The sequence below is a fragment of the Cariama cristata genome, unplaced genomic scaffold (genome assembly GCF_000690535.1).
Source record: "Cariama cristata isolate BGI_N322 unplaced genomic scaffold, ASM69053v1 scaffold1347, whole genome shotgun sequence".
In the NCBI taxonomy this organism is placed as follows: Eukaryota; Metazoa; Chordata; class Aves; order Cariamiformes; family Cariamidae; genus Cariama; species Cariama cristata.
The window spans coordinates 31,426-58,280 of NW_009626876.1; the positions used below are offsets into that span (position 1 = coordinate 31,426).

Consider the following 26,855-nt stretch of genomic DNA (forward strand, 5'->3'; position numbering starts at 1 on the left):
CCTCTGAAAGAGAGATTAAATGAAAAGAATCATGAATGAGTTGCTTTTATTTTGTCTGGAAGATTGTGCATACCTTATACATAGTTTATACTTGTTTGGTTTTTTCAGTCTTTAAGTAGTAATGAATCTTGAAAGGAATGTGCTGAACCTGGATTTAAGTTGATTGTGGTGGTAAGGATTTGGATAGATCCTTTTATTTTCATCTTTCAAACAAACAAACAAACAGAAGTTCTTTTTCCGTTCTGTCCACTTGCTCTCAGTAGATGTAGTTGGCTGCTTAACATCTCTGAAGTTAATATTGTGGTGTTTCCTAGAGTTTTGCTATTTATGCAAGCCTATTTTGGTCAGTACTTACTTCTTGTTTTTGTTTTGTCAGCAGCCATGCAGCAGGTCCTGGATAACCTTACTGATCTGCCAACATCAACAGGCGCTGAAGAAATAGACCTGATTTTTCTTAAAGGAATTATGGAAAACCCTATTGTAAGATCACTTGCTAAGGTATTTAAACTTGCTGCTTTGAGTAGAACCGAAATATTTTAATTCTTAAAATTGTTGTGTGAACATTGAGTATGGATTGAAGTATTAACAATGGCTTTTATGTATATCATGGTATATCTTATTAAAAGACTTGAAGGAGTTCTTGAAGGTGAATATTTGGTGGAATGTAATTTCTGTGCACACTTATTTATTGTTATATGGAAGATTCTAGAGGAAGAAGAAAAATCCAGAGACCTCAGAAACAGTGAGGTAACATCACTTATGAAGAAATTGTCAAAATACTTCAAATTAGAAGCAGTTGGTTTTAATAGAGTCTCGTGACCACTGTTGTGTGCAAAACCCATACGCCTTCTGACTTTTAGCATTTTTGCCCAAGATTAAAAGTGAGAGAAATAACCTTCTTTCTCCCACAACACGAGCGAGTTTTCTTTTTGTCTTTGGCTCAAAATGCCTTTCTGAGCAGCCTAGTGAAATACTCTTTCCATGCCCTTTCCTGGATCTCAGGGTAATGCTAGTACCTTCGATTGTCAGCTCTGAGACACGGGCTATCCTTAGTTTTGGTCTTGCATTATGAAAACCTTTTATTTATAGATGGTAGCAATCAATTATAAATATGTAAGGTGATATTTTAAAGAAATCTTTGTATTCTATAATTAAAATGTAGCTGATCTTACCAGTGGGAGATGCAGTCAATATTGCACAGCACTTACATTCTTTCTTAATCTTACTTCATAAAAATAAGCTCCTTTCATGAGGAAAAAACAGTTCTTAAATGTAGCTGTCTTTTTATTATGAATAGACATCTGAAAGCAATGCCCTCTGGGCAGGCATGAAATACTCTGTAAAGCTGAAGGATTGTTGTGCAGGAATTTTGCTCAGTATAAAAATTTAGAAAGGAAAACTTCTTATAAGAATTCATTTCTGGTTAGCTGTTCAAAAAATTTGTTGTAAGTTGAAGACATTGCATAGTAATAAACTTAGAAATAATGAAGGTGTCTCATCTGCTAGTGAGATGACTACAGAGAGAGATTTGTGTACTGAATTTACTAGGGTCAGTAAAAGCATCTTCTTACTTGGAGTTGTTTCCAACTTCAGTATCTGCTGTGTCGGTCATCTTTAATATTTATCACGAAGAAAATGTTCATTGCAAAGCATTTTTTTTTCTTACCAAGAATTTGTGCTTTAATGGCCAATTACAGCTATGTGGAATTTAATGACTAGCAGATGTAAAAAAGTAGTTGTAATGGAAACAGATTCTTAACTATAAACTTGCTTTATCTAGAATGCTGAAAGGTTTTAATTGTGTTCATATGGCATGACCGCACTCATATTTTCTTCTGTATTTATTTTGGAATTAAACCCAAAAACTCAGTCCTAACCAGCAGAGCTAAATAAGGACAAGATCAAGATGACAACACATTTCATGAAGTATATATGGTTCATATATATCCATTTGTCCCTGAAAATACATAAAACTTGTTTTTCTATTAGAAGAGCTAGTTTTAACAGAATAGGCAATTCTCAGGACCCTAAGATGGTCAGATTGTTTAAGCAGATTCATTTCAGACCAGGCCAGAAACACAAAAGCTTTTTCATTTTCCTTTATTAGTCAGTTATTGAGACTAATCTTTATGTAAAGTATCCCAAAAAGATCAAAAAGAAACTTAGAGAAATGTGCCATGAGCCATAGAAGCTTATTTTTTCTCTTCAGTCCCTAAAAAAAGTGAAGGCTAGCAATAAGTATAGTAGTTAGTTTATAATATTTTGCAATGCGAAGTTCGGCACATCTTTTAAAATTGCAATACGTTCATTTCTCACTTATTCTGTCTAGAATATAGGCATCAAGGTAGAAATAACAGATCTTTTGGGGGATAGGGTTCTTTTACTGTACCTTTCCATTCTTCAGTAGGTGGTAGGCAAAAGGGGAAGTAACTGTAATCACTGTAAGATGTATTTTCCTATCATTTACTGATGTTTATAGATTCATAGAAGAGTTTGGGTTGGAAGGAACCTCCAAAGATCATCTAGTCCAGCCCCTCTGCAATGAGCAGGGACATCTTCAACTAGATCAGGTTTCTCAGAGCCCTGTCCAACCTGACCTTTAATGTTTCCAGGGATGGGGCATCTACCACCTCCATGGGCAACCTGTTCCAATGTTTCACCACTGTCATCATAAAAATTTTCTTCCTTATGTCTAGTTCTAAAACTACCCTCTTTTAGTTTAAAACTATTACCCTTTGTCCTATCGCAACAGGCCCTGCTAAAAAGTCCGTCCTCATCTTTCTTATGAGCCCCCTTTAAGTATAGAAAGGCTGCTCTAAGGTCTCCCTGGAGCTTCTCTTCCCCAGGCTGAACAACCCCAACTCTCTCAACCTGTCCTCATATGAGAGGTGTTCCATCCCTCTGATCATTTTTGTGGCCCTCCTCTGAACCTGCTCCAACAGGTCCATGTCTTTCCTGTGCTGAGGTTTATGTTCAATCCTAACTAGGCTTTAGAATTGTTATGCTTTTTTGAGAGCAGTTGTTGAATTTGGAAAATGCATGAATTTTATTCAGTTTTGCTACTGAACTGTCTTACCAAAATTCTCGTCTCCTGGATTGTTAACTATTCTTTTGAACTTCAAAACTTTATCTTCTTTTCTGCAGTCACACTATTAGTATTGTAGCATAGCCTACAGCATACCAGGTGAATGCCTAACCTAGGCCAAGGAAACATCTTAGGAGTAATCTGGAAACGTTGAGTCCAGTATTTAGGATGTCAGATTGTTGGAGGCAAAACATATTGATGTATTTGAACATTTGGCAAGTATAATAAATACTGAATGAATCAAAAGACTGAATTCAGTATCACTATTTCTGAAATGATAAACTGATATAAACAAAAAAAAAAAATCTAAGGTATTCCTTTTTTCTTTTTTTTCTTTTGTTTTTAATTATTCATACCACTCCATATTCTGCTACTCTCCGACATATTACAGGATGAGAGGTTGTTGACTGATAAACTTTCTGTTCCCCAGTATGTACATGACCTTGATTTTGGGCTAAAGGGTGAGGATATTTGTATTTAGATTATACTCTGTGTTAGAGGTAGTATTTTAAAGAAAATGAGTGAGAAAGAAGGTAACCCATATTCTCTAATCTTATAAAGATTTTGCAGTTGGAGTATGTTTAAAAGTCAATAGATTTGTGTTTCTACTTGCTGTAAAAGAAGTAAACTTTAAAAGAAGGATATTGTTTACTGTACGTATTATGTACAAAATAGCATTCCCTTATTAAGAAGAATCTATGTAGATGCCAAGCTTCCTATGACTTTGTAATCATGGTCATTTGGTTCGTGTGTGTTGGTGCTGGGGAATGTTTGAAATGCCTTTCTCTATGATAAGTTAGCCTTTCCACTGTTTGATCATCAGTCTTGCAGAATTTTATAGATATGAAGTCGAATTTAATACTCAGATGATTTCAGGAAACAAAGTTCTCTAATTATAGCAAAATTTTATTCTAATGTCTGTTTTAAAGCAGTAATAAGAAAACAGGTGTGTACGCATACCTTCAAATTGTATATTTGGAAAGTATATCTAGATGGCTCCCAAATATATCTGTTATTTGTTGTGTTTTTATATGCCAAAGCAATTGTTCTTTTTTGAACTTCTTGTTACTATGGTGTTGTAAATAACTCTTAATTGAGTGCATTGAGAATCTTAGTTATTTTTGGACTCCTCTTAATCCCTGATTTTATGATACAGCGCTACTTGTAATAAATAAGTGAAGTATTCAGATTTATGAGATGTTTCTCTTGCCGCTCAAAGCACCTACCTTTCAATGAATTTAAGTATCTGCGGTGTTTAGGAAAGGATTATGTCTGCATCAGTGGCTCTAGAAAGAGATGAAAAGTGAATCACAGAATGGTTGAGGTTGAAGGGACCTCTGGAGGGCATCTGGTCCAACCCCCTGCTCAAGCAGGGCCATCTAGAGCAGGTTGTCCGGGACCATCTCCAGACAGCTTTTGAATATCTCCAAGGAGGGAGACTCCACAGCCTCTTTGGGCAAACTGTGCCAGTGCTCAGTCACCCTCACAGTGGGAAAAGTGTGTCCTGATGTTCAGAGGGAACCTCCTGTGCTGTTGCTTGTTGCCTCTGGTCCTGTCACTGGGCTCCTCCGAAAAGAGCCTGGCTCCGTCCTCTTTGCACCCTCCCTTCAGGTATTTATATACACTGATGAGATCTGCGTGTCCGCCCCCTGCCTCTTCTCCAGGCTGAACAGTCCCAGCTCTCTCAGCCTTTCCTCAAATGTGAGGTGCTCCAGTCCCTTCATCATCTTCATGGCCCTCCACTGGACTCTCTCCAGTATGTCCAAAACTCTACACACTGCTCCAGGTGTGGCCTCACCAGTGCCAAGTAGAGCTTGACCTTCTGGTAATGCTTATCTTAACATGGCACAGGATACTGTTAGCTGCCTTTGCCACAGACTTTTCTGTAACATTTCCTTTAGTTATACATACTTTCCCTTAGAATTTGCTGTTTTGAAGGTGTTTGAATGGGAGGAGCCTGGGGTAAATGCTTCTCTGGCAGACTTTTTTTTTTTTTCTGAGCAGATCCTGTAGTTCCTTTTTTGTCCTTCTTCTAGAAGGTGTACTTGTACTGGGTTCTGAAGCAGAAAAGATCTGAGGCGCTGTACTGTTCAGAGAGGACTGCTTGCTGTATATAGCATAAAAGTTATAGGAAATCAGGACATACAAGCATCTCTGACGGGTGCTGCTTATAAAGTTTGATGGATCATATAGTTAAGCATGCAAAATCTTTCAGCAGTTATAAAGATAAAATATACAGATTACATTATATGGAATTTTTCTGGCTTTCCTGCCAAAGAGATCAAGAAATTATTTAAAAGGTTTGTAAATTGGAACTACTTGAAACTTATTTACACTGTAGTTTCATATATTTAATCTTACAGGCTCATGAGCGACTGGAAGATTCTAAACTTGAGGCTGTCAGTGACAACAACCTGGAGTTGGTGAATGAAATTCTTGAAGACATCAGTCCCTTAGTAAATAAAGATGAAAATATTGCAGAATTGGTTGGAATACTCAAGGAGCCTCATTTTCAGGTGCCACCTTTTCACTGTATATTACCAACTTACTGTATCACACATGGATCTAGGAATAATAATGAAACAAAACTTGAACAGTAGCAAACTTTAATATGTAGGATTTTACTCTGAATGAAAGGTAAAGCAGAAGCTGTGTGGGGTTAAGAATGAACATGATTTTATTCTTTGATATCACCTCAAGAATATCTTCACCTATTGTATTAAAATCCACTGGCGTTTCTGTTATAAATCTTGGACAAGCATTTACTTCCTATATGACTGGTATTTCCATAACAATTCCCTGAAGACTTCATCCTTAGCATTTCCAGGTGGTCTCTGTTCCTGATACTGACCGTTCTGCATTCCAGTTCAGCTGTTGGCATTCATACTCATGTGTAAGCTGTGCAGTTTGCAGAATGAATGAATGTGATTCTTCTATGATGTGATCTACGCTGCAGCTTAAGTTGACACTTTGCATCCTTCTCACTGTTGCTCTACTTAACATAAGTGAAGTTTTGACATATGCTTGTCAAAAGCAGATGTTTTTCCTTAGCTGTGATTCAGTTACCAGCTGACCCTTGAAGATTAGAGTTTGTAAATCCTTGGTAGATCCTTTCTAGGCAGGCTAGGTAGGACTTTCTAGGCAGGCTTCAGCTGGCTTTAGTACTTAACTATAGGTATCCTGTAGAAGAACATAAGCAAGCCTTTTGTCACAGTATAAATGTACTTCTTTTGGCAGACAGGTGTAGAGTCATAGACATTTTTTGGGTATATGAGTTTAAACACTTGTGTTTTTCCTGAATTTTCAGTTATACATTATACAAACATACCAGTGAGGTGCATTACCGTTTAACATAGATAAACGCTGGAAATGCTGTCAAAGCTGTGTTGTGGCCTGTTGGAAGAGGGGACATTTTAAGAGCTCAGCTTTTGAGGTAGTAGCTGTTCTGAGTGCTGACAGTTCCTCTGCCTCTTCTGAAGAGCAGTATGTTGACCTCCCCTGTCCAGGAGGGCATCATAGCTAAGGGATCAGAGACTACAATTTGGAGTCTTACTGGTGAATAAACCTGCAAATCAGTCTTTGATCCCTTAGCAGAAATTGGTACTGGCAAAGGAGAGGATGGGTTTGGAGTAATTGGTAGTTAGAAGGCAAAAAGATTGGAATTGGGGGCTAACTGGTGCACGGACAGATCTGACAAAGATCCGTTGTGTTAGATGGCAAAACTAAAACTAACAAGTCAAAGAGGATGAATCAAAAGATGAAAAGGACTTAATAAGTGAAGTGATGGAGTAGACTGACTTTGAAAGGCACTGTAGTGTTGATCTCTGGAGAGAGATGGCAAAGACCAGAGACCAACTGGGCAAAGAATCTTTGTGATGGAGACTGGAAATGGCCTGTAGGAGACTGAGATCAAGTAAGAATTTTAATTAGGCCGAATAGCCAATACTAAGGCAAACCCAGCATTCGTTCCTGTTCAGCAGTCATATTTACAGAGAGGCACAACATGATGCTAGGGTCAGTTACTCCATTAGTTTAGGCTTAAGCATCATGCACATTTAATTTAAAAGTTCCAAAGTAGCTGGTAAACAAAAATGCCAATATTTGTGCTATTTCTTGTATGTTTTTTGTTGTTTGATTTATAGAGAGCAGACTTGAAATTGCATATATGCTACATTAACTTTACAGTTTTGCTGTGGTCTTTTGTTAGTGCTTCCTAATTGTACATTAAAGGTCCATTTGACAAATATCTTTCCTGTTTTCCTTCCCTGTCCCCCGCAGTAGGCATCTAGAGAAGACTGTAAGGCTAGGACAAGCCAAGAGTGATACCTTCCAAAATGTTCTGTAAGGATTTAATAATCTTTGTTGCTCAGACTTCTGAGTGAGTAGTATCATCCACCTGTGGTGGTGTTTCGTCCAGCAGCTTGTTCAGCTGTTTTTTGAACCCATGTAAAAACGCAGCATTCACAACATCCCCCATCAGAGTGGAGACTATGCTATTTTGTTTTTGAGACTGTCTCCTGTCAATTTCACTTAATATTCCCTTGCTTTTGTGTCAGAAGAAAGTGAACAGTTTTTCTTAACCGACTTTTCCATACTACTTGTGATTTCAGAGACCTCATTGTATATGTGTGTGTGTCTGTCTCAAATAAATAAAAATAAGAGAAACAAAGTTGTATATAGCTTCCCAGAGTCATTCACAGCAGCATGGATTTATGAAGTGGTGTAATATTTTCCATTGCATCTCCTACTCATTGCCTAAAAATTCCTAGTATTTGGTTTGCCTTTTTAACAGCTAGTGAATAGAATAGAAGAGGATAGTTCAGTTGGAAGGGACCTGCAATGATCATCTAGTCCAACTGCCTGACCATTTCAAGGCTGACCAAAAATTAAAGCATATTATTAAGGGCATTGTCCAAATACCTATTAAACACTGACATGCATTGGGGCATCAACCACCTCTCTAGGAAGCGTGTTCCAGTGTTTGACCACCCTCTCAGTAAAGAGGAGGTACCTCTAGACTCAGTAAACGTATACATGAGTTATTTGTTTGGTTTGGGTTGGTACTGTTTACACCTCTGAGATACCACTTCTGAGCCTGTCAGTTAATATGTTAAATTAGGATTGTGTTTTCCCCTGCAGTCTGTGTTGAATTTCATTTGGCTTGTTCTCACTCTGTTGCTTATGAGATACTCCTGCAGGTTACAGTCAGTTGTTTTACTCCTTGAGTAGTCTAGCAGCATCAGCAAACCCTGTCATTTCACTTCTCATCCCCATTTCCTAGATCACTTATCTGACGTGTCAATATATGGGCAGGTGAAGAACTGAGCCCAGATGCTTGTGGGAAATCCCCTGGTGACATGAATTTTGAAAAGTAATAATACTGCATTCCCAGCTGCAATTTTTCTGTTTTTCAACCAATATTTTCATCCACTTGAGAGCCTTACTGCTTGTCTTATGGAAGCTTTGTTTCTTTAAAAGACTTTGATAAAAGAGTCTATCAAAGGCCTTTTGGAAATTGATCTATGTTATCAACTGTAACTGCCTTGTTGCCATGCTTGGGGACTCTTTCAAGGAACTTAACTAGATTTGAGAAGCATGACTTCCCTTTATTAAAGCATGTTGATGCTTTCCTATGATCTATTTTGTCCAATCATTCTGGTTTTTGTGGAAACTTCTAATTTGTTTAGTATCAACATCAGACTTACTGGTTTGCAGTTTGTTGACTTTTCCTTGGAACCTAGTTTAAAAATTCATGTCATGATTATTGCATGCTATGAACAAGATTGCATGCTGCTTTTTTCACTCTACTGTTGGGTAAGTCATAGGTATGTAAGAGAAATAAGCTATTTCCAGAGCTCCCTACTTCAGTTGCTGTAAAACCTGGATAGTGCCAAAAGAATTAGGTACTAAAGGAAGATAAAAGACCGTTTGATAGTTAAGATAGTTAAATGCTGCCCTGGAGAACTAACCTATCCTTCACTCTGACAGAATTAGAGTTCATTTTAAAAAAAAAAATTATTCTGAAGCAGCTTTAACCTGTTGTGGTGGGTTTTTTTTATTTTCTAAGTGCCTGTTGTGAGGCCTTCAGTCTTGTTTGCAGAAACAATTAACAGCTTTGGCTGCTGCATACAGGCAAAAAGCAGCTAGCTACTTGCTTTTTAAAAGTAGATCTGATGTGATTCACTTTTGAAGCCTAATATTAGGGTGTACTTTTTGGCCCTTAATTTTGTGCTTCCGTTCCCCATCTGGAGGCAGGCCACAAAGACAACCGAGGCCAAAGTAGCATTACTTTGATTAAGTGTTTTTATTTAACTGATGTCATAATTATGACCACTCTAGAAGAGCTTCTAGGACAATTTGCAGACCAAAATGTGGATACAATATTCTTTCTGAGGCTTGGGGTGGCTGTATGTCTGTCTCCCTCTGAAAAGGAAACAGAAAATTAACTAAATAAAAAATAAGTGCTATCCTTTCTGCCTCATTTCATGCAAGGAGGCATATTCCAAATTCTGCAAGAAGGGACCTGTAATAAAGAAAGGAAAAACAAATGGCATTGTATAATTATAGAAAATGTAATTTGCATTCTTTCTCCGGATCAGTAAATGTGTAAACAGGCCACCTTGGCTTGATTCTTTTCAAGTTTCATGGACACTATTGTGTAACTGTTTTAGAGACTGATTCTGTATTTTACAAATGAGTGGTGCCACCTTATCACAGCATCACCTTACCGTTGTAACCTACCTTGGCATACAAGTATCAAATGTGGTATACAAGTCATCAGTGCAATAGCTTATTTGAATGTATCATTTAGTGCTGAAAATACTGAATTATAGAACTTCATTTCTTTTACACATTTTTATAGAAGAACATTGTTGAGGGACTGGCTTCTGGAGTACAGGTGCATGTGTGGTTATACTATTATATTTGACTGTCCTCTCTCTTTTCTGATTTCTCCTTTCATTCCTTTCTTCTTCCTTCCCTTCCACTTTTTACCCCTTTTAGTTTTAACTGAACTTTTCAGTGGTCAAAGTGTAGAAGATACTAAGTTCTTATGAGTTTCACAGTATTGATGGCTGGCCATCAGGCCAGTATGTATCAAAGAGCCAGCTGGCACGTGCGGTGCATAGGAAAGGCTATAGCAAGTCTTAGCAGACAGTAGCTGGAGAGCAGAAGTGAGGAGTGGTAAGAGATTGCCTTGAGGGAAGAGGGAGGAGTTGAAAGTATCGCACCGTCAGTGGTTAAACATGCAGAAGAATCACTTCTGCTGCTTATGTAAGAATTTGTTCAGTTACTTTCACCTTCCCAAGAATTATGCAAGCCATTCATCCTAAATAGTAGATTCTGCTGGCAGTAAAATACTTACTCTGAAAAGCAGCCAATATTTTCTTCTAATAGTTAGCTTTATAATGGCTAATCATACCTTTACAATGCTTCATTTAGAAAAGTGAACTTAAGTTGCCTTCTAGACAGATCTTAATTTATAGGGTTGTTTTTCCCATATATTCATGCCTCCGTACCAGCCCTCCTGATTTCTCTAAGATCTTAAATGATTTCCTCACTTTTCCAGACCAGCCTTTAAAAATGTCAGTTTTTCACATGGACATTAGGGGCCTGTAGTCTGTTTATTAATTTCTAATATTTAAACAGTGTTATCTAGAGAAGACTAGCACATATTTAGTGCATAAAAAAAGAATGGAAATATTTTAAGTACTTCTGAGGTCTTGAAGTGTTAGGAAAGGAGTCCTGAATTCAAGGCCATAGAGTTGTTCTACTCTTGTGTATTCCCCCCCACCCCAGACCCCAATTTGTAATTTAGTTGTTCTATTGGATCACAGTTGGGGAAATGGTTATCATATAGGACAGGCAGTGCTTCATAACAGGTATAGATCGTGCTGAGAATTTTTTTAGGAAAAACAAATTTTGAATTTGAACTTGGCTTCCGCACTGTAGAGAGCATTGGATGTTTAAAGCTTCTTTGTTTACTGAATTTTAAATTACTTCTTTAAATTTATTTTTTTTTTTTTACCTGTCAAGTAAGTGCAGCCATGGAAAACTACTGTAAAGACATCAATATGTTCCAAGTTTATGGATTACTTTATGACAGTATCTTTCACAAAGAGGCCATGTTGTCTGCCACAGGACTGTATGTCCATTGTGTAGTATCTCTTGTAACAGGGAGAGGGTTCTTCTAAATGCCTTATTTTGGCAACTTTGCCATTTTTTCCATGAGAACCTTTCTACGGTTATCCAGTCTTGGACAGTCAGCTGATCCTGTTTACGTATGCTGTATGGAGGAAACTTCTAACCATTTTATGGTTGTTGATTATTCACTCTGTGTTGTTTTGCAGACTTTGGCAGTGGTTTTGTAAGTGTTCCAGCACCAGTATGGGAAAGGTTAGATTCCAGGGGAGCTCTGGAGTTGCAGGAGTGCAGGATACCACTTTTTCTGATGCCATAAGAAAGAAACAAGTGAAGTTCGTGCAACTGTATTTCTCAGATCACTCAACCATATTACTGAAATAAGAAAGCAACTGAGTGACATAAAATGTTGGAGAGTAGTTTGGCAGTGGATACAGACACATGGCCTCTGTTGCCAGGTGGCTTTGTTTAAGTGTTCTTCAGGACTGTGTGCTGTGACCTGGCTGGCTGGAAACAGTCTCATAAAACTGTTAGAGATTATTGAGTTTCAGAACTGAGAGATAGGTATGGGAAGGTAATAAGTTAACTATGGCTTGTTAAGGAAACCAATAAACTACTTTTCTTAAGTAAACCATTTTATAATTGTGGGCAGCAATATAGAGTCCCTGGTAGACCTTCTTTGACTCAGCCATCATGTATGTAGCAGGAAAAAGATTTTGTGATTGCAAGATGAATAAGTGGTACGTGAAAGAATTCATGTTTATCCATAAAACTGAATGAATAAAAAGGATCAGAATGTGGGATGAGACTTAAGAACTGAAGAATCTTACAAAGCATGTTAATTTGAAAAGGGTGACACAGACTGTTATCTTAGTAGTCTTTTTTGACTGTTTATCAGATTATAATCCATAAATTATATGACCGTTAAAGGCAGTGAGCTATACAAGCGTGGTTATGTGTAAGGCTCCATGAGAAATCTAGTGGTTTGTCGCTAGAAAATTTGGCAACAATTTGTTCTAGCATGGAAAAGTCTTCTCAAAAGAGAAAACTGGAAGTATTGTACTGGTCTACCAACCTGGTTTTGTCAGTGGTAATGTGTTAAAATATGTAGTTGATGCTAGTTGATTTCATTTTGGAAGTGTAGAAAGATCTGAAAATGTTGCTTGCAAACATTGGCAAAGAGAGATCTGTTCTCCTGATTTCTGAACTGGATGTGTCTTGGATAATGAAGAATTAGAAATTGCTACCATCTGACAGCTGCTTGAGTTAAATAAATGATTGTTTTTCCTATTTAATTGGATTTGGTTTATGTCCACAGTATCAGAGCAGCCACAATAAGCAGCTGTCTTTACAGTTTTAATGGCAGGGGCAGAATCAGTGAATTAGGATCTCCTTCTAACCTCAAGTTGAAATATCAGCAGGGTCATCGTGTAATGGGCAGATTAAAATGACTGATCAGGTTTGTGACACTTTGAGGGCTTGCATGTTGAGCTTAACACTAAACTAATGTGGTTGCACAACTTTTAGGTTAGAGGTGGCTTACAGTAGGATGGAGCAGACTGCATAGCAAAATTGTTAAATTTGCTTAAATGTTGCTGGCTCACCTGCTCTGCTTGCTGTCTTCCTCTGGCATGTGCATGTCACTATCAGTGATAGTCCCTATGGTGTCCTCTCTTTTTAGCTACTTATTTGACAGCAGTCAATGATCTGACTTAAGACCGTATCTCATCAGGTGACTGTTTGAAACAAAGCAATGTTGTTTGAGGCCTGGTAGACATCTCCTCTACTTGCTCCTCTTCCTCTTTATGTATCTGTCAGTGAGACTCTCTGTGCTATAGGATGTTTTATTTTGAACTGCTGTATATGATGGCATAGGGTGTCCCTTTCCCTCTTTAAGACACAAAGTCTCCACTGTCTAATTTCACAAGTTTGATCTTGTTTTACCTGTATTGTCTTATAATTCTTTTCTTTAAATCTTAAAGTATCCTTTATGAGAAAATCAAGTCTAAATTGCATTGTCTTCCAAAGATGATTATATTTATTTGGATCTCCTCCTTTTGCTTTCTATTTGTGAACTGGTGAAAACACTGTTAACTATAAGGTCTGAGCTCTTGTCTTCCGGAAAGTGAATTCTGTCAACTTGGATTCATTTGGTGCTAGGATTCTGCTTGGGCTTTATGCAAGCAGAAAACACTCATTCTGCAGATTTCTAGAAATCCTTGCATACCTATAATTATCCAAATTGCTGTGGAGGAAAATTTTATTACATTAAACACAAGTATCTAATGATGAGTTATATTCATTTTTTTGCAGTGGGTTGTTCGTTTACTTTAACCATTTGCTCGGATACTGTCTCATTTGGTGAAAAACTATTCTAGGTACTCCTTTTTCCACATTCTTTCCTGCAAGATCACATATTCCTCCCAGATTCATTGTATTCCTCCTATACTTCCTTAAGAGGAATCATTTGTATTTCCAAAAGAGAGCGTATTTACCACGACAGTAGGTTTATCAGTCCATGTGAGTACTTATATATCAATTTTTGCTCCATTCCATGTGAAGTAAGAGTTTTATAATCTGATCCCAAAAAGGCAGGTTGAGTTATTCAGCACTAAGTCCTTTTGCAAATGGTTATCTCATGATTTTAAAAAAGGCTTTTTCTGTTCCTTTGCAGTCACTCTTGGAAGCACATGATATTGTGGCTTCAAAATGTTACGATTCCCCTCCTTCTAGCCCAGAAGTCAATAATTCTTCAGTGAACAACCAAATTGTTCCAGTAGATGCTATTCGTATCCTTGGAATTCATAAAAGAGCAGGAGAACCACTGGTAAGTAATTGAAGATGAGTATGTCTTTAATTTAAAGTGCGAGTGAAAACATTTCCATGTGCCTGATTTCTTGCATTAAGTTTTAATTATTTCCATTATTACGTTGTGTAATTTAATGGGTAATAAGATCAGTATTGAGAGGTTGAAATAAGAAGATATTTGTGTCTTCTCCATCCTGTTCTCTTTAAGAAATTATGGGATAGTGAATAGGCAGTCACTAGACTGAATGACTTGATAGCATGACTGACTAACACAACATCTGTTTGGTCCTGATACAAAATGACAGGACTGCATGCAGTCAAGAACAATACAGTCATTGTTCAGTCGTATGAAAAACTTGTCTGAAAGCACTTTTGTGTCACCTGATGCTTGTCTATGTATTAGGAGCTCTTACACTGTGGTGACTATTACTGTCTGTTTTCGTTGAGGTAGATGGAATATCCCATAGCTGTGTATTTTTTCTTGAGGTAATGGGAAAATGAAATTGAAATTCAAACAATGGTAAACTAGGTGTCACATATCTCTTTCAGGGTGTTACATTTAGAGTTGAGAACAATGATCTGGTAATAGCACGGATTCTTCACGGCGGAATGATAGATCGACAAGGTCTTCTGCATGTAGGTGACATTATTAAAGAGGTTAATGGCCATGAGGTTGGAAACAATCCAAAAGAATTGCAGGAACTGCTGAAAAATATTAGTGGCAGTGTCACTCTGAAGATTCTCCCCAGCTACAGAGACACTGTTATTCCTCAACAGGTCAGTAGCACATTTCTAGCAATTCTGTCAAAAGAACTTCTGCTTGGTACTTTATCACATAAGATTATTGTAAGATTTTGGATTAGACATATTTTGATTATTTTGTGTATTTAATGCTAGCAGGAAGGCTAAACTGTAGATGCCTGTATTCACCTTTAATTACATTTTGGAAATGGGTTTATTCGGTAGATTAATACCACACCTAATATGCCTGTCTCAAAAATTCTAATTAGTGTCTAAGATTGATAAGCATTTGTATACTACATATAAAGCATCTTTCTTTGACAACCAGTGACCTCTGATGATCTAGCCACAAGCACGCTAAACTGCACTGAACTGCATGTGTTTATAACGTGATCAGCGTCCAAGTAATCTGTTTCATAGAATCCAGAAACGTATTGAATTCAACAGAGGAGCTTGAACTTGCTGACTTAAGTGGGGACTTGGATGGTGGTTATTCCTTATCTTTTGTTGTTGCTGTAGGCTGTCGATTTCTCCACTGCAGAAGTAACTTGTTGCTCTAAATCAGTGCCTTTGAAACATCTTGTAAGACACACCTTCAGGTAGTGGATCTTAATGCCCGTGACTATAATAGACTGATGCTGAGGGAATGTGCTGTATTTGAGGCAGGTGCGCTGCTTCCTTTGCTCCCCAGCCTGGTAGAAAAAAGTCAAAGATGTTCCCAGTCTACTGATGCAGCTTACTGCTTCTTCCCCTGCATCAGATTTCAGTCTTAAGCAGTTACCTGTCTTGTTTGTTTTAGAACATTGAGTTCATGACAAAATTAATTCTTAAGATTCCACAAGCCTTGAATACAGTGCTCACATTCTGAGAATTTTTTGTATTTTTAAGTAATTTAAAGTCAGAATACCAATTGAGTTGTATATACTGAAATGCAAAAATGAGTGTGTTGTAATACATTGTCCAAATAGAACAGTTGTTTTTTTATTTTTATCATGAAGCTCCTTCAGCCAAGGTTTGCACTGCTTATTATTCTACTCTCAGCTGGTATATGGCAGTTTTTTCCATAGATTGTATTTTACTTGCCAAATGCAACTTTGATCATGTCAAACTTTTCATGCTGTAGGTAAAGACATTACTTTGGTTTGACAGATAAATTAGTAAGAATGTATTTTATAATGTTTAAGCTTTGTAAATTTTACACATTTCAGGTTTTTGTGAAGTGTCATTTTGATTATAATCCATATAATGACAACCTCATCCCATGCAAAGAAGCAGGTTTGAAATTTTCTAAAGGAGAAATTCTTCAGATTGTAAACCGGGAAGATCCAAATTGGTGGCAGGTTGGTAAAAAGAATAAAAAAATAAAATAAAAAACTGAAAAGCTTTACTAGTTGCCTTAATAGTAAGCACTTTAAATTATGGTCTATTTCCATTTAACAGTAGATATAAGAAAAAATATTTACACTGCAATTCAATTTCATGCTAATGTCAAGATATCAACAATTGAAATACTAGAGAAAATTGAATGGTATAAATTGCATATGTAACACTCATTTTGCTATTACTGCTATTTATTTTTTTTGTTCTTGTATTATAAGCCTAGACATTCCAAAATCAGTTTAAGTGGACAATTTCTAGCAGAAAGTCTTAGGTTGACTATGTTAATTGTGGTAAGCCTTCCCTGACAGCAACTGTGGAAGAAGTGGACCCCTTCCTGAGTGCTCAGAGTTGAGGTGAGAGAGAGGGAAATTAACCCTGTGGATTTGAAGATGGGTGAGACTAGCTATTTGGAGAAGCTGTATCTTTTATTTCTACAGTGGTGGTCAATGTCTTTGAGCTGTAACATGCATGTTCATAATCAGAGTGTTCGGCACTATTTCAAATATTAGTAGTTCATCCTGCTTTAAGGTTGTATTTCTACATTCAGTCCTTCAGTAGAAATGTAATCCAGTGCTTATTCTATTTTTATTTTTTCCAAGACACTATACACACAACTAAACATCATAAGTGCCTTTGAAAGTGGGATGAGTGAACCTCAAAATTGCTAGTGGCAGTGGCAATCTAGGCAAAGAGTTTTACATTATTAATTTCCCTTCCTACCCCTAAATTGCTCACCTTTTGCTAGATAACAAGCAACAGTGAGCCAAACGTTACTTGAGAGCAATATATATACGACTTTTTTAAAAGCAACAAAAATATTTGAATATACATCAACAACTGTTGCTGAATTCTGTTGCTTGTCAGTGACAGCAATAACAGAAAGAAAGAGAATAAAAAGTGTGAGGGAAGGCAGAAGATTTGTCACTGCCAAGTTCATTAGTTTCAGAAGTTAGACACTCCAAAACTCCAGAGTAGTTTGACATTTAGTTTACATGCTGTCTTCTGTATTGCTTTTCAAATTCTCCAGTTGTAACTTGTGGGAGTCCAGGAGAAATACAACTTAAATGTTAAACACTCAATCAGTGGCAAAAATGAAATGCATTAAACCAGTATAGTGTGTTGCAAGTGGTGTTGTGCAGATCATGCCGCTAGGAAAAAAAGTTAGTTTTTCCTTGTGCTTTCTAGAAGTGCTAGACTGTTACAGAAAACTTGCTAACTGTAAAAAATCAGTTCGTCATAGGTAAAAACATAAGAGTTGAAAAGCAGACAGTTCCTGTTAGCAAGAGACAGGCCAACCATTTATGGAGAAGAAAAGTATAACATTTTGTAACTGTGTGTTTGTATATGTTAAGCTTGCTGAGAATTGAGCTTGCCATGAAATTAATTTTATAGAGAATCTTAGCCAAACTTTCATTACTAGGAATACTTAAGTTACTTAGATTTTAAATCTGTGGTTACTTAGTGCAAAAAGCTTGAAGGAATGATTAGGCATGTGTTAATAGCATTCACTGCTTGTCAAATGACAGTTAATAAGCTGCACTGGAACCTGTTTGGAGCAGCTCAAGAATACAAAATAAGTATACTGTGTACTAGGAAGTCTTGAGGTTTGTCACTTGAGAGTTCAATGTCTGGAGCCATAGAATTCCATTTAGGATTTTGATGCCAAAGGTTTATAGCTATAGGAGCTTACTAACTTAATGGGAATCAGTAATGAAACTTCTGTCTATTTTATTTGTTTCCTGAATTTTCATACTCAATGGTGAGACTCTGTTACTGTAAGACAGAATTTTAATATCCACATCTGAGTTTGAATTTCCAAGACTCAGCACTAAATGTATCAATGCTCACCACTGACAAACTCTGGCAATGTAAAAGTCAGTCAACACCATGTCGATGAGAAAAATGCTTCTCACAAGTTATCTATGATTATGTTGTTTTTTTTTTTTCCCAGGCTAGTCATGTCAAAGAAGGAGGAAGTGCAGGGCTTATTCCTAGTCAGTTCCTGGAAGAGAAGAGAAAGGCCTTTGTTAGGAGGGACTGGGACAACTCAGGTGAGATTTAATGAATTTCAGGAATAACTTTTGCTATGACTCCATTTATTTTGCTTTTCCTGCCTTCACAGATACTAGAAAACTGCTGTGTCAGAATACACAGAATATTGCAAAATGCTAATTATTATATTTTGGCTTTGACTAAAGGACAAAGGCTAAAGTCTATGCTTAGGCTTCACAGATAGATGAATCAGTTTTGCCACCTGCTGATGAAAAGCTATATGAGGTGGGAAAGGCATAAGAATTAGCCCTTTTTTTAATTATGTTTTTATAGTATGCACTGAAAGTTAATAAACATGTTTGATGGATTTTTCTCATTTTCTCATTTTTTATTTGTAGGGCCTTTCTGTGGAACAATAAGCAGCAAAAAAAAGAAAAAGATGATGTATCTCACTACAAGAAATGCAGGTATCTCTTCATATTACATATGAATAAAGTTCTCTAGGCTTCTAAACTTGCAGAGTCTAATCTTTTGGAAAAGCTAAAAGATTTGCAGTAAAATACTTGATTATAAATTTGATAGATCAGATAGTTTTTATCATTGAAAAGCTATAGTGACCAGTGAAGATATGGTGGTGCTGAGTACATCTTTTGGTAGGTGGAAGTCAGAGAAGAACTGTGTGTTAAAAGAGGAAAAAAAAATGAAAGCTTTGTTGCCAGCAGGTTGAGGGGATGTGATCCTTCCCCTCTATCAGCACTAGTGAGGCCACACCCGAGGTGTACTGGGCTCCTCCACAGTGCAAGAGAGACACAGACATATGAAGGTGACGAAGGGACTGGAGCACCTCACATCTGAGGAAAGGCTGAGGGAGCTGGGACTGTTCAGCCTGGAGAAGAGAAGGCTCGGGAGTGGGGGGGGTGTAGGGGGTGACAGATCTCATCAGTGTGTATAAATACCTGAAGGGAGAGTGCAAAGAGGACGGAGCCAGGCTCTTTTCAGAGGAGCCTGGTGACAGGACCAGAAGCAACAGGCAACAGCACAGGAGGTTCCCTCTGAACATCAGGACACACTTTTCCTGTTGTGAGGGTGACTGAGCACCGGCACAGTTTGCCCAAAGAGGTTGTAGAGTCTCCCTCCTTGGACATATTCAAAAGCTGTCTGGAGATGGTCCTGGACAACCATCTCCAGGTGACCCTGCTTGAGCAGGGGGTTGGACCAGATGCCCTCCAGAGGTCCCTTCCAACCTCAACCATTCTGTGATTCAGTGAAAGCTCACTAATTGTTAATCACAGTTTTCCTATTCAGATCAATCTCGAATTTTCTCCTTGGAAGTAAAGGTAGTAATCTTACACTGTACATGAAGGGTTAACTATTTTATCCCCATACCAATTTGATACAAGCTTTCTTGCTTTAGACTTAATGCCCTTTGAGGACTATTTATATTCACATGTGGTCTGTTGATACATAGGAGGACCGTTTAATTTTTTTTCTTACAGTACTGACTATGTGTTAATTGTTTTTTGTACATTTCTCAATGTAGAATTTGATCGTCATGAAATCCAGATCTATGAGGAAGTAGCAAAAATGCCTCCTTTTCAGAGGAAAACACTGGTCTTAATTGGGGCCCAAGGAGTAGGGCGAAGAAGTTTGAAGAACAGGTTTATAGTACTGAATCCCACAAGGTTTGGAACTACAGTGCCATGTAAGTTGTCAGCATTCCTAATATATTTTGAGTCTCTGATTATCTGGAAAATACGTGATGTTTGTCCCAGTGATTCAGGGTAGGAGTAATTTTATCAGAGTATAAAAATTGTATAAAGTGGGAAAACAGAAGGTTCTTCATCTTCTCAGACAACTGAACTAGCATATATGATGACAGTGAAAATACTTGTAACTAGCAGTTAAATGTTACTGATGCTGCAGAGAAACAGTTTTGGTATGTGCAGTATTTCGGTCAGCTAGGTTTCTTCAGTGTTAGTCACCATCAGTTACTGAGGGGATTCTAGAAGTTCCCAATGGTCTTCTGTAATGAACAGCCAGTGAAACTTCTCAGTCTACCGTTTTATTTTCCATCTGCAGAAGCACCCTAGGCATTATAAATTGTTACTTTAGTATTAGAAATGTGGGGAAAAGCAACAAACTTCCAATAAAACTGAAGTGTTCGTGATCTCCAAGATTTGTGTAATAGTCTGTTGTTTTAATATATCTAGCCTCAAACCCATGATCTTTCTTTTTTTCTCCCTGTCAACTTCAGGAAAAAATTTCCTCCTGTACTGAAGTATTGTTTTCTTGCCTTCCTTCCATATAGTTACTTTGCTTATTCACAAGATGCTTATTTTTTTAACTGCTCCCTCTTGTTGGACTTCTCTGGTCAGCAGTCAATCCTAGCTATATTATTATTCTCCTCTTGTCACCTGCTTTTCAGAATTTCAAAACCAGTCTGTTCCGTTCTGTTTTCAGTGGGCAAGAAGTAGATCTGGGAGGGAGGAGAGACAGGTCTGAAAGACAAATTGTGCAACATGAGAGAACCAGTCTGTCTCATTTGTTGAATCTCTAACACCAAAACTGGCCAGGGCACTAAGCATTGGTATGTGCGACTGATAACAAGGTTGACTTCTCAGTGTTACTTTTTAAAAGAAATCTGCCCCTGGGAATCTCATTATTTTATATTGGCAAAATAAGAAGTAATAAAAAGTTTCTTACTAAATTCTTTATTCCTTTTTACAAAAGCCCTCAAAATTACTGGTTTCTCTAAAATGCTATATAGATGCTTAAATATATATAGGTAATGTAACAGTGTTAAAATGCTTTTACTTGGAGCTCTTGAATACTCTTCAAAGGCATAAAAAGTAACTTGTCCAACCTAGCAATCTGACGATCTACTCATGCACGCGCAATATGTGGTTTAGTGTATATAGAATCTCCTCTCTACTTTACTAATTTTCCTACTTAAAATCTAAATATAATCTTTAGTTGGCCTCAGTTTCTTTGATTAGAAGAAAATTCTCCTGGTTATTCACAAACAAATATGTATGGGGTTTTTTGTTTAGGTTTGGTTTTTTGTTTTTTGTTTTTTGAAAATGGCTGAAACTGATCCATTGTGCTATGGGGAGAAGCATGTCCTGAGTGTTAAGTTCTAATCCAGCAAATGGTGCTGTGTTTTTTCTTCCGTGTGGATAGCTGAACTGTTAAGTCATCTTCTGGCTGTAAACTGTTAAAGCTCAGTCTCCAAAATTTATTTCAAACTGATAGGATGGGGTTGGGGTTTTTTGGTATTGTATTAACCATTATAGTTTTAATCTTTCTGTACAATCTTGGCTAAAACTAGATATTCTAGTAATATGTTTATTGCTCTCAGCTTCAGAAGATCATTTCTCTTGGGACTTGAGTTTTCTGTAATAATGATGTTGAGAGGAATTACTGGAAGGGGGAGAATGCTTTCCACTCCTATCACCAAGTTGCATCAAGTGCTGATATGGCAATACAAGTGCCAATACAAGTATTACCAACGGGATCTGTTTGCTGTTGTGTTTAATATATTCTAGAGTTAAAATGTAATTAAATGCAAGTAGTGGGCAGCTAATATAGTGATAGGACAGCAAAGTCAGTAATAATGTGATATTTTATTTTATTTTATTTTCACTTTCTTTCTTAAATAATGTCTGTACTGCATAGTGGAGCCAACACACAAGATAGCTGCTAATGTTCTACTTTAATATTTGCTTTAATCTCTCTGCAGTGAATTTACCTTGCTTTAAAGGGTAAGTTGTCTTGGAAAGCAGCATTAGCTGGCCTCCGCTAAGATTCTGCTATGGTGGCTGGGCTTCTTCTGATATTTAAGCTAATTTTCTTTATAGCTAGCTCAGGTAATTCTGCCCTGAGTAACAGGGCAAATACTGTGAGTAAAGTATGTGCTAAAGTTTGGAGGGGCAGATTTTGATGTGTACTTAGTTATTTGGCATTTAAGAATTAAACTTCCATTTGATTTCCAAGTCACTTAAATAATTATTTTATTATGTGAATAATTAAAAAGATGACATGAGTGAGTATTGTATACAGTGTGAAGGAGTATACAAAGGAAATAAGCAAATGGGTGAGTAAGCAACATATATAGGAAAGAACAGAAATAAAGGTAACAGGAGGGGCTGTGCTCAGTTTTGAAACTTACACTAGAATAATTAATTAATCTGTATATGGAACAGTTCTCATCGTATATTAATGTGTATTATATTCTCCCTAACTTAATAGGCAGTCCAGTCTCATATTTGTATTCCAAATATAAAAAGAAAACATTCAATTTATATTTTAAATTTTTTGTTTAGTTACTTCACGAAAGCCAAGGGATGATGAAAAGGATGGGCAAGCATACAGATTTGTGTCACGAGCTGAAATGGAGATGGATATTAAAGCTGGCAGATATTTAGAGCATGGAGAATATGAAGGAAATCTTTATGGCACGAAAATTGATTCCATCCTTGAAGTTGTTCAGACAGGAAGGACCTGCATCTTGGACGTGAATCCACAGGTATATCATTTACAATGTTACACTACAAGTGTAGGAGTGTAATGTTGAAGAGGTATGCCTTTAAATTTGAAGGCTTCTTATCTGACTTAAAGATTACAATATCAACTGGATTCTTGTATTTGAAGCACTTAGTTGGGAAATTAGAGTTAGAAAGATGGAAAGATGGTAAAAAACCAACTTGGATTCTGCATGGAAGAGGAGTCTTGCAGAGTAGTAAATAATCTCTTTAGCCAAGGAAGGAATGATGTTGAGCATTTCTAAATTAGAAATAAGAATCTTTGCTTACGTGTTTCTGCCCATTGTAACAGAGTAGTTTTGCAGTGCCCCTTAAGTAATGAGGACATGCAGTGAGTCACTCTCAAATTTAGGTTGTGGGTTTTTTTTTTTCTTTTTCTTTACTTCTAGGCCCTGAAAATACTGAGAACTTCAGAATTCATGCCCTATGTAGTGTTTATTGCTGCTCCAGAGCTGGAAACTTTGCGTGCAATGCACAAGGCTGTGGTAGATGCTGGAATTACAACCAAACTTCTCACTGTAAGCAGATTATTTCATATTTAGTTTGCTTTGAACAGGATGTTCTAGATTATTTTTTTTTTTTTTACCTTTCATTTTAGATGGAATTTGTTCTGAAATTAATGTCTCTAAGAAAAGTTAGGAAAGGCTTTTGCTGATTACTTAGTAGATGTTAATCAAATACTATGTATAAGGCAGATTGCTTCTTTCTTAAAAATAGACCTCTTACAGAGAAGTGTTGATTACCAAAATTACTTGTAATGTGTTCTTTGGGAAGTGTCACCTTTGATTATTTGCAGCGAATGGTAGATATTTGATGCTGGGAATTGTTCTTTTATGTAAATGTCTTTCCTTCACTTTCCCCATCTCCCCCCACCCCCAAAAAAAAGTTTTGTTCACGTTTGTGTTATAATATAGGTGTGCTTTAAAAATGGAATCTGTCATCCTTAGGAAAGGTAATTGCAGCCTACGTAAAAAGAAAAAAAACAACAAACAAAAACCACAAGAGAATGCAACTGGGCCTTGTTTCCACTGCTACAGCAGCACCTGCTGCACTAAGAATGGCTGGGAGCTCCTAGCCAAAGAAGCGTTGAATAGCTTCTCTTCCCCTTAAGTTCCTTGGATCTGTCATGTAAAGCGAAGTGGCACATTTTATTCATTAGATCTTCTCTCCTTTTCTGAGATACAGTGTGTAGCAGAGGGAAATAAGACATGCATCCTCCAGCACAGCAAACTATAAATATTCTGTATGGGCATGAACTTTCCCAGCTGGAGGACCAAAGCAAAAAAAGCCAGATTGAGCAGTTAAGAAGACTCTCCTCTATGTTCAGCCATACAACTTCCTCACCCGAGAAAAGCCATGGTTTGCTGGTAACTCACAACGGTAGTGCTGCAGCTTAGATAGTAGCAATATCTTATATAATGCTGACCGGCCATTCAAAGCAATAAAACGGGGGGTGGGATAATTTCCACTAAATGAATATAGGATTTTTAGGGTTTTGTTTTTTTTTTTCCTTTTCTTTTCAAACCTGTGAGACCCCATTCTCTTAACCACATGAGAGACTGTCCAGTCCTAGTCATGGATTCTGGTTATTATAGATTCTAGTATCTTGGTGGGTGCTCTGCCTTTGCTTCTCCCTGCCCTACATGAACCCTGAATTTTGTGATGCATATACAAGAAGGCAAGGTTAAAACTGTCCAGAGAAGTATAGAAATAATTTCCTGCACTTCCTAATATTTGATTCCCTAAGGGACATCCTTCCCTTTTTTTACTTGTCCTTATGAATAATAAAGATGATAGTTACATTTAAAATATAAATTTATGTATCCTTACAGATTCTAAATCATATCTGTACACATGTATATAAAGAGTATGATTTTCCATTTCATATTCTTGTACTACCTGAACAAATGTCATTTAAAGTAGTATGTTCTGCTTGCTAATGGGTCTGTCTGCATTATTTCTTGCATCCTAAGCCATTCTATTGCAAAAATTCTGGCTCTTGTGGTGATACATTTGCTTGTCTCCATTTACTGTGAAGGAAATATTCACAAACTTAGTTTTTCATTTTGGCCTTTGTATCTACAACTGTATCAGGACTTGAAAATATTAAAATAAATATTGTCAAGGGGACAAATCTCAGAACTGCTTACAAAAAAATTGCTTTTGTGCAAAAATGGAGAGGAATTTTCTAAGAATGTAGGACTAATGAAACACAAAAAAATGCTCAGTGGCAGCACTTTATGAAGGCTTCATAATGTAGGAACATAAATTTCATCTATAGCGGCATATTTTGCAGCTCATGGCAGAACTAAAATAATGGAGCAGTAGTTTACAAAGGAGGAACTGATGTCAGGTGAGCAAGGCTGAAATGTAGCCTCTAAAAGCAATAAAGTATTCTAGAGCGTTATTCTACTAGAAATGTATCTTTCATTGTCTTCCACTTCATGCTGATTTAAATTCTTGGATTTTTTGGTGCTTTCTGTGAAAATAAAAAAGGGCACAAATGTATTTCCATAACTGATCGACTCAGTCATTCCTAAAGCATTAGTTTTATTCTGATTGGATCGTCAGCTGCACATAGAAAATTATTAACTGCCTGTTGTGCATACCAGCCCAAGTTCACGTGCTTCTACTGACTTTTTTAAAAACTGCAAGATCTGCAAACATTTGGTTGCCATATTTAACATTATTGGCACACCTCATAACTTCTTCAGCCCTTTTAATGCATTTTAGCTTAAGTTCTGTGTGGATTTACTATAAATGAAAACTTAATTATTTTTAAAACATATTCAGTATAGAGCTTTAAATAGTCAGTCGCAGGATGTAATGAAGGGATACTATTTCTGTATTGATAAGGATTTGCCAAGTCTTATCTTCTTAGTAACCTTTAAATTCTCTTCAACAGGACACTGATTTGAAAAAAACAGTGGATGAAAGCGCACGGATCCAGAGAGCGTACAACCACTATTTTGATCTGACCATTGTAAATGACAACCTCGACAAGGCCTTCGAGAAGCTACAGACTGCTATCGAGAGACTGAGGCTGGAACCACAGTGGGTCCCAATTAGCTGGGTATACTGAGATTGCTCAAGAGGAGCTTAAGTAACAAATAAAATCAACTGCAGCAAATATGCTAATGTGATGTTGTGTAGATACTGACAATAACCTACGGCACCTGTGCATTTTTACTCTGTGTATATTCAAAAGTACACTATTCTGAATTTTTATAAAAATGTTGACGGGAAAGTGTACTTAAATATGTAATTTATTTTAATTTTTCTAACTTTTTACAGATAACCTTTCTATTCATATCACATGAAGGAAATGCGTTTAAGCATTTTTATATGTTTTGATTTAGTACCTTTGCCTTTTTCATCTAAGAAACTTTCAGTCATTCACTTCAACATTTACATCTTGGTCTTACATTTTCACTGTGATTAAAAAAAGGATACTTGAAACAATTTTTGTAAAACTTGTTAACGTCAGTGTTTAACTGGTTAAAAGTCTATAGTTCTTATTAGGAAAGAACAGTAATTTCTTTGGGGTTTTTTTTTCTTCCTTAAAAAAATAACAATTTCATGGGAGCAGAATTTTGAATATTAAAAGCAGCAACCAACACACAGCTCCATTGCTCCAGCTTCTTTCAGCTTGATGTTGGTGCTTTCTCGATGTTTCGCAAATTCTCGATGTCTCTTGATTTAAACAACTGTTGTGTAGGTTCCCTTATACGTGTCTCTTAAAATAACGTAAAGCAATACCTTGCAGGCTGCGTATGAGGCTGTTCTTGGGAGCCAGCCTGTTAGCCCATTATGGTTGAAGTACTGACGTTAGAAAGCTTGTACACGAGGTAATTCAGTGCAATTTGGATAACGGTGAAGTAGCCTGAGAGAGAACCTGATAACATGGAGCCTTGTAGAGTGACGCTTAATGTTTAGGACTACTTATTCACACTTGTGAAAACACATTGCTTTTAAAAAAAGAAAAAAAAGAAGGCATTTTCTTTTCTTAGGACATTGTTCGATATTTGTGTAGTGATCTGTGGCTTAATTTCCTGTGATATCTAGCTGGGTTCTATATTATCTTTTTGAGTATTTGTGTGTGATTAACTGCTGTATTTTTGAGTGTGATGTAATGGAATTTCTGTGCTTTTTGTTACATTGTTTTTAAT

General features: G+C 36.9%; 1 protein-coding gene across 2 annotated transcripts; it reads left to right on the forward strand.

Moving 5' to 3' along the window:
* The first annotated feature begins 373 nt into the window (after window positions 1-373).
* MPP6 (membrane protein, palmitoylated 6 (MAGUK p55 subfamily member 6)) lies at window positions 374-26,418 on the forward strand. Of its 2 annotated transcripts, none has more exons than XM_009704190.1 (11): window positions 374-498; window positions 5,449-5,601; window positions 13,899-14,051; window positions 14,582-14,809; window positions 15,982-16,113; window positions 18,105-18,204; window positions 18,544-18,612; window positions 19,686-19,847; window positions 22,468-22,670; window positions 23,076-23,204; window positions 25,592-26,418. In XM_009704190.1, exons 1-11 carry the CDS (start codon window positions 382-384, stop codon window positions 25,766-25,768), a joined length of 1,623 nt encoding a protein of 540 aa, XP_009702492.1. In that variant the 5' UTR covers window positions 374-381; the 3' UTR covers window positions 25,769-26,418. The 2 variants fall into 2 exon arrangements, with proteins under 2 accessions (XP_009702492.1, XP_009702493.1); XM_009704191.1 differs by having other exon boundaries at window positions 382-480.
* The last annotated feature ends 437 nt before the right edge of the window (window positions 26,419-26,855 follow it).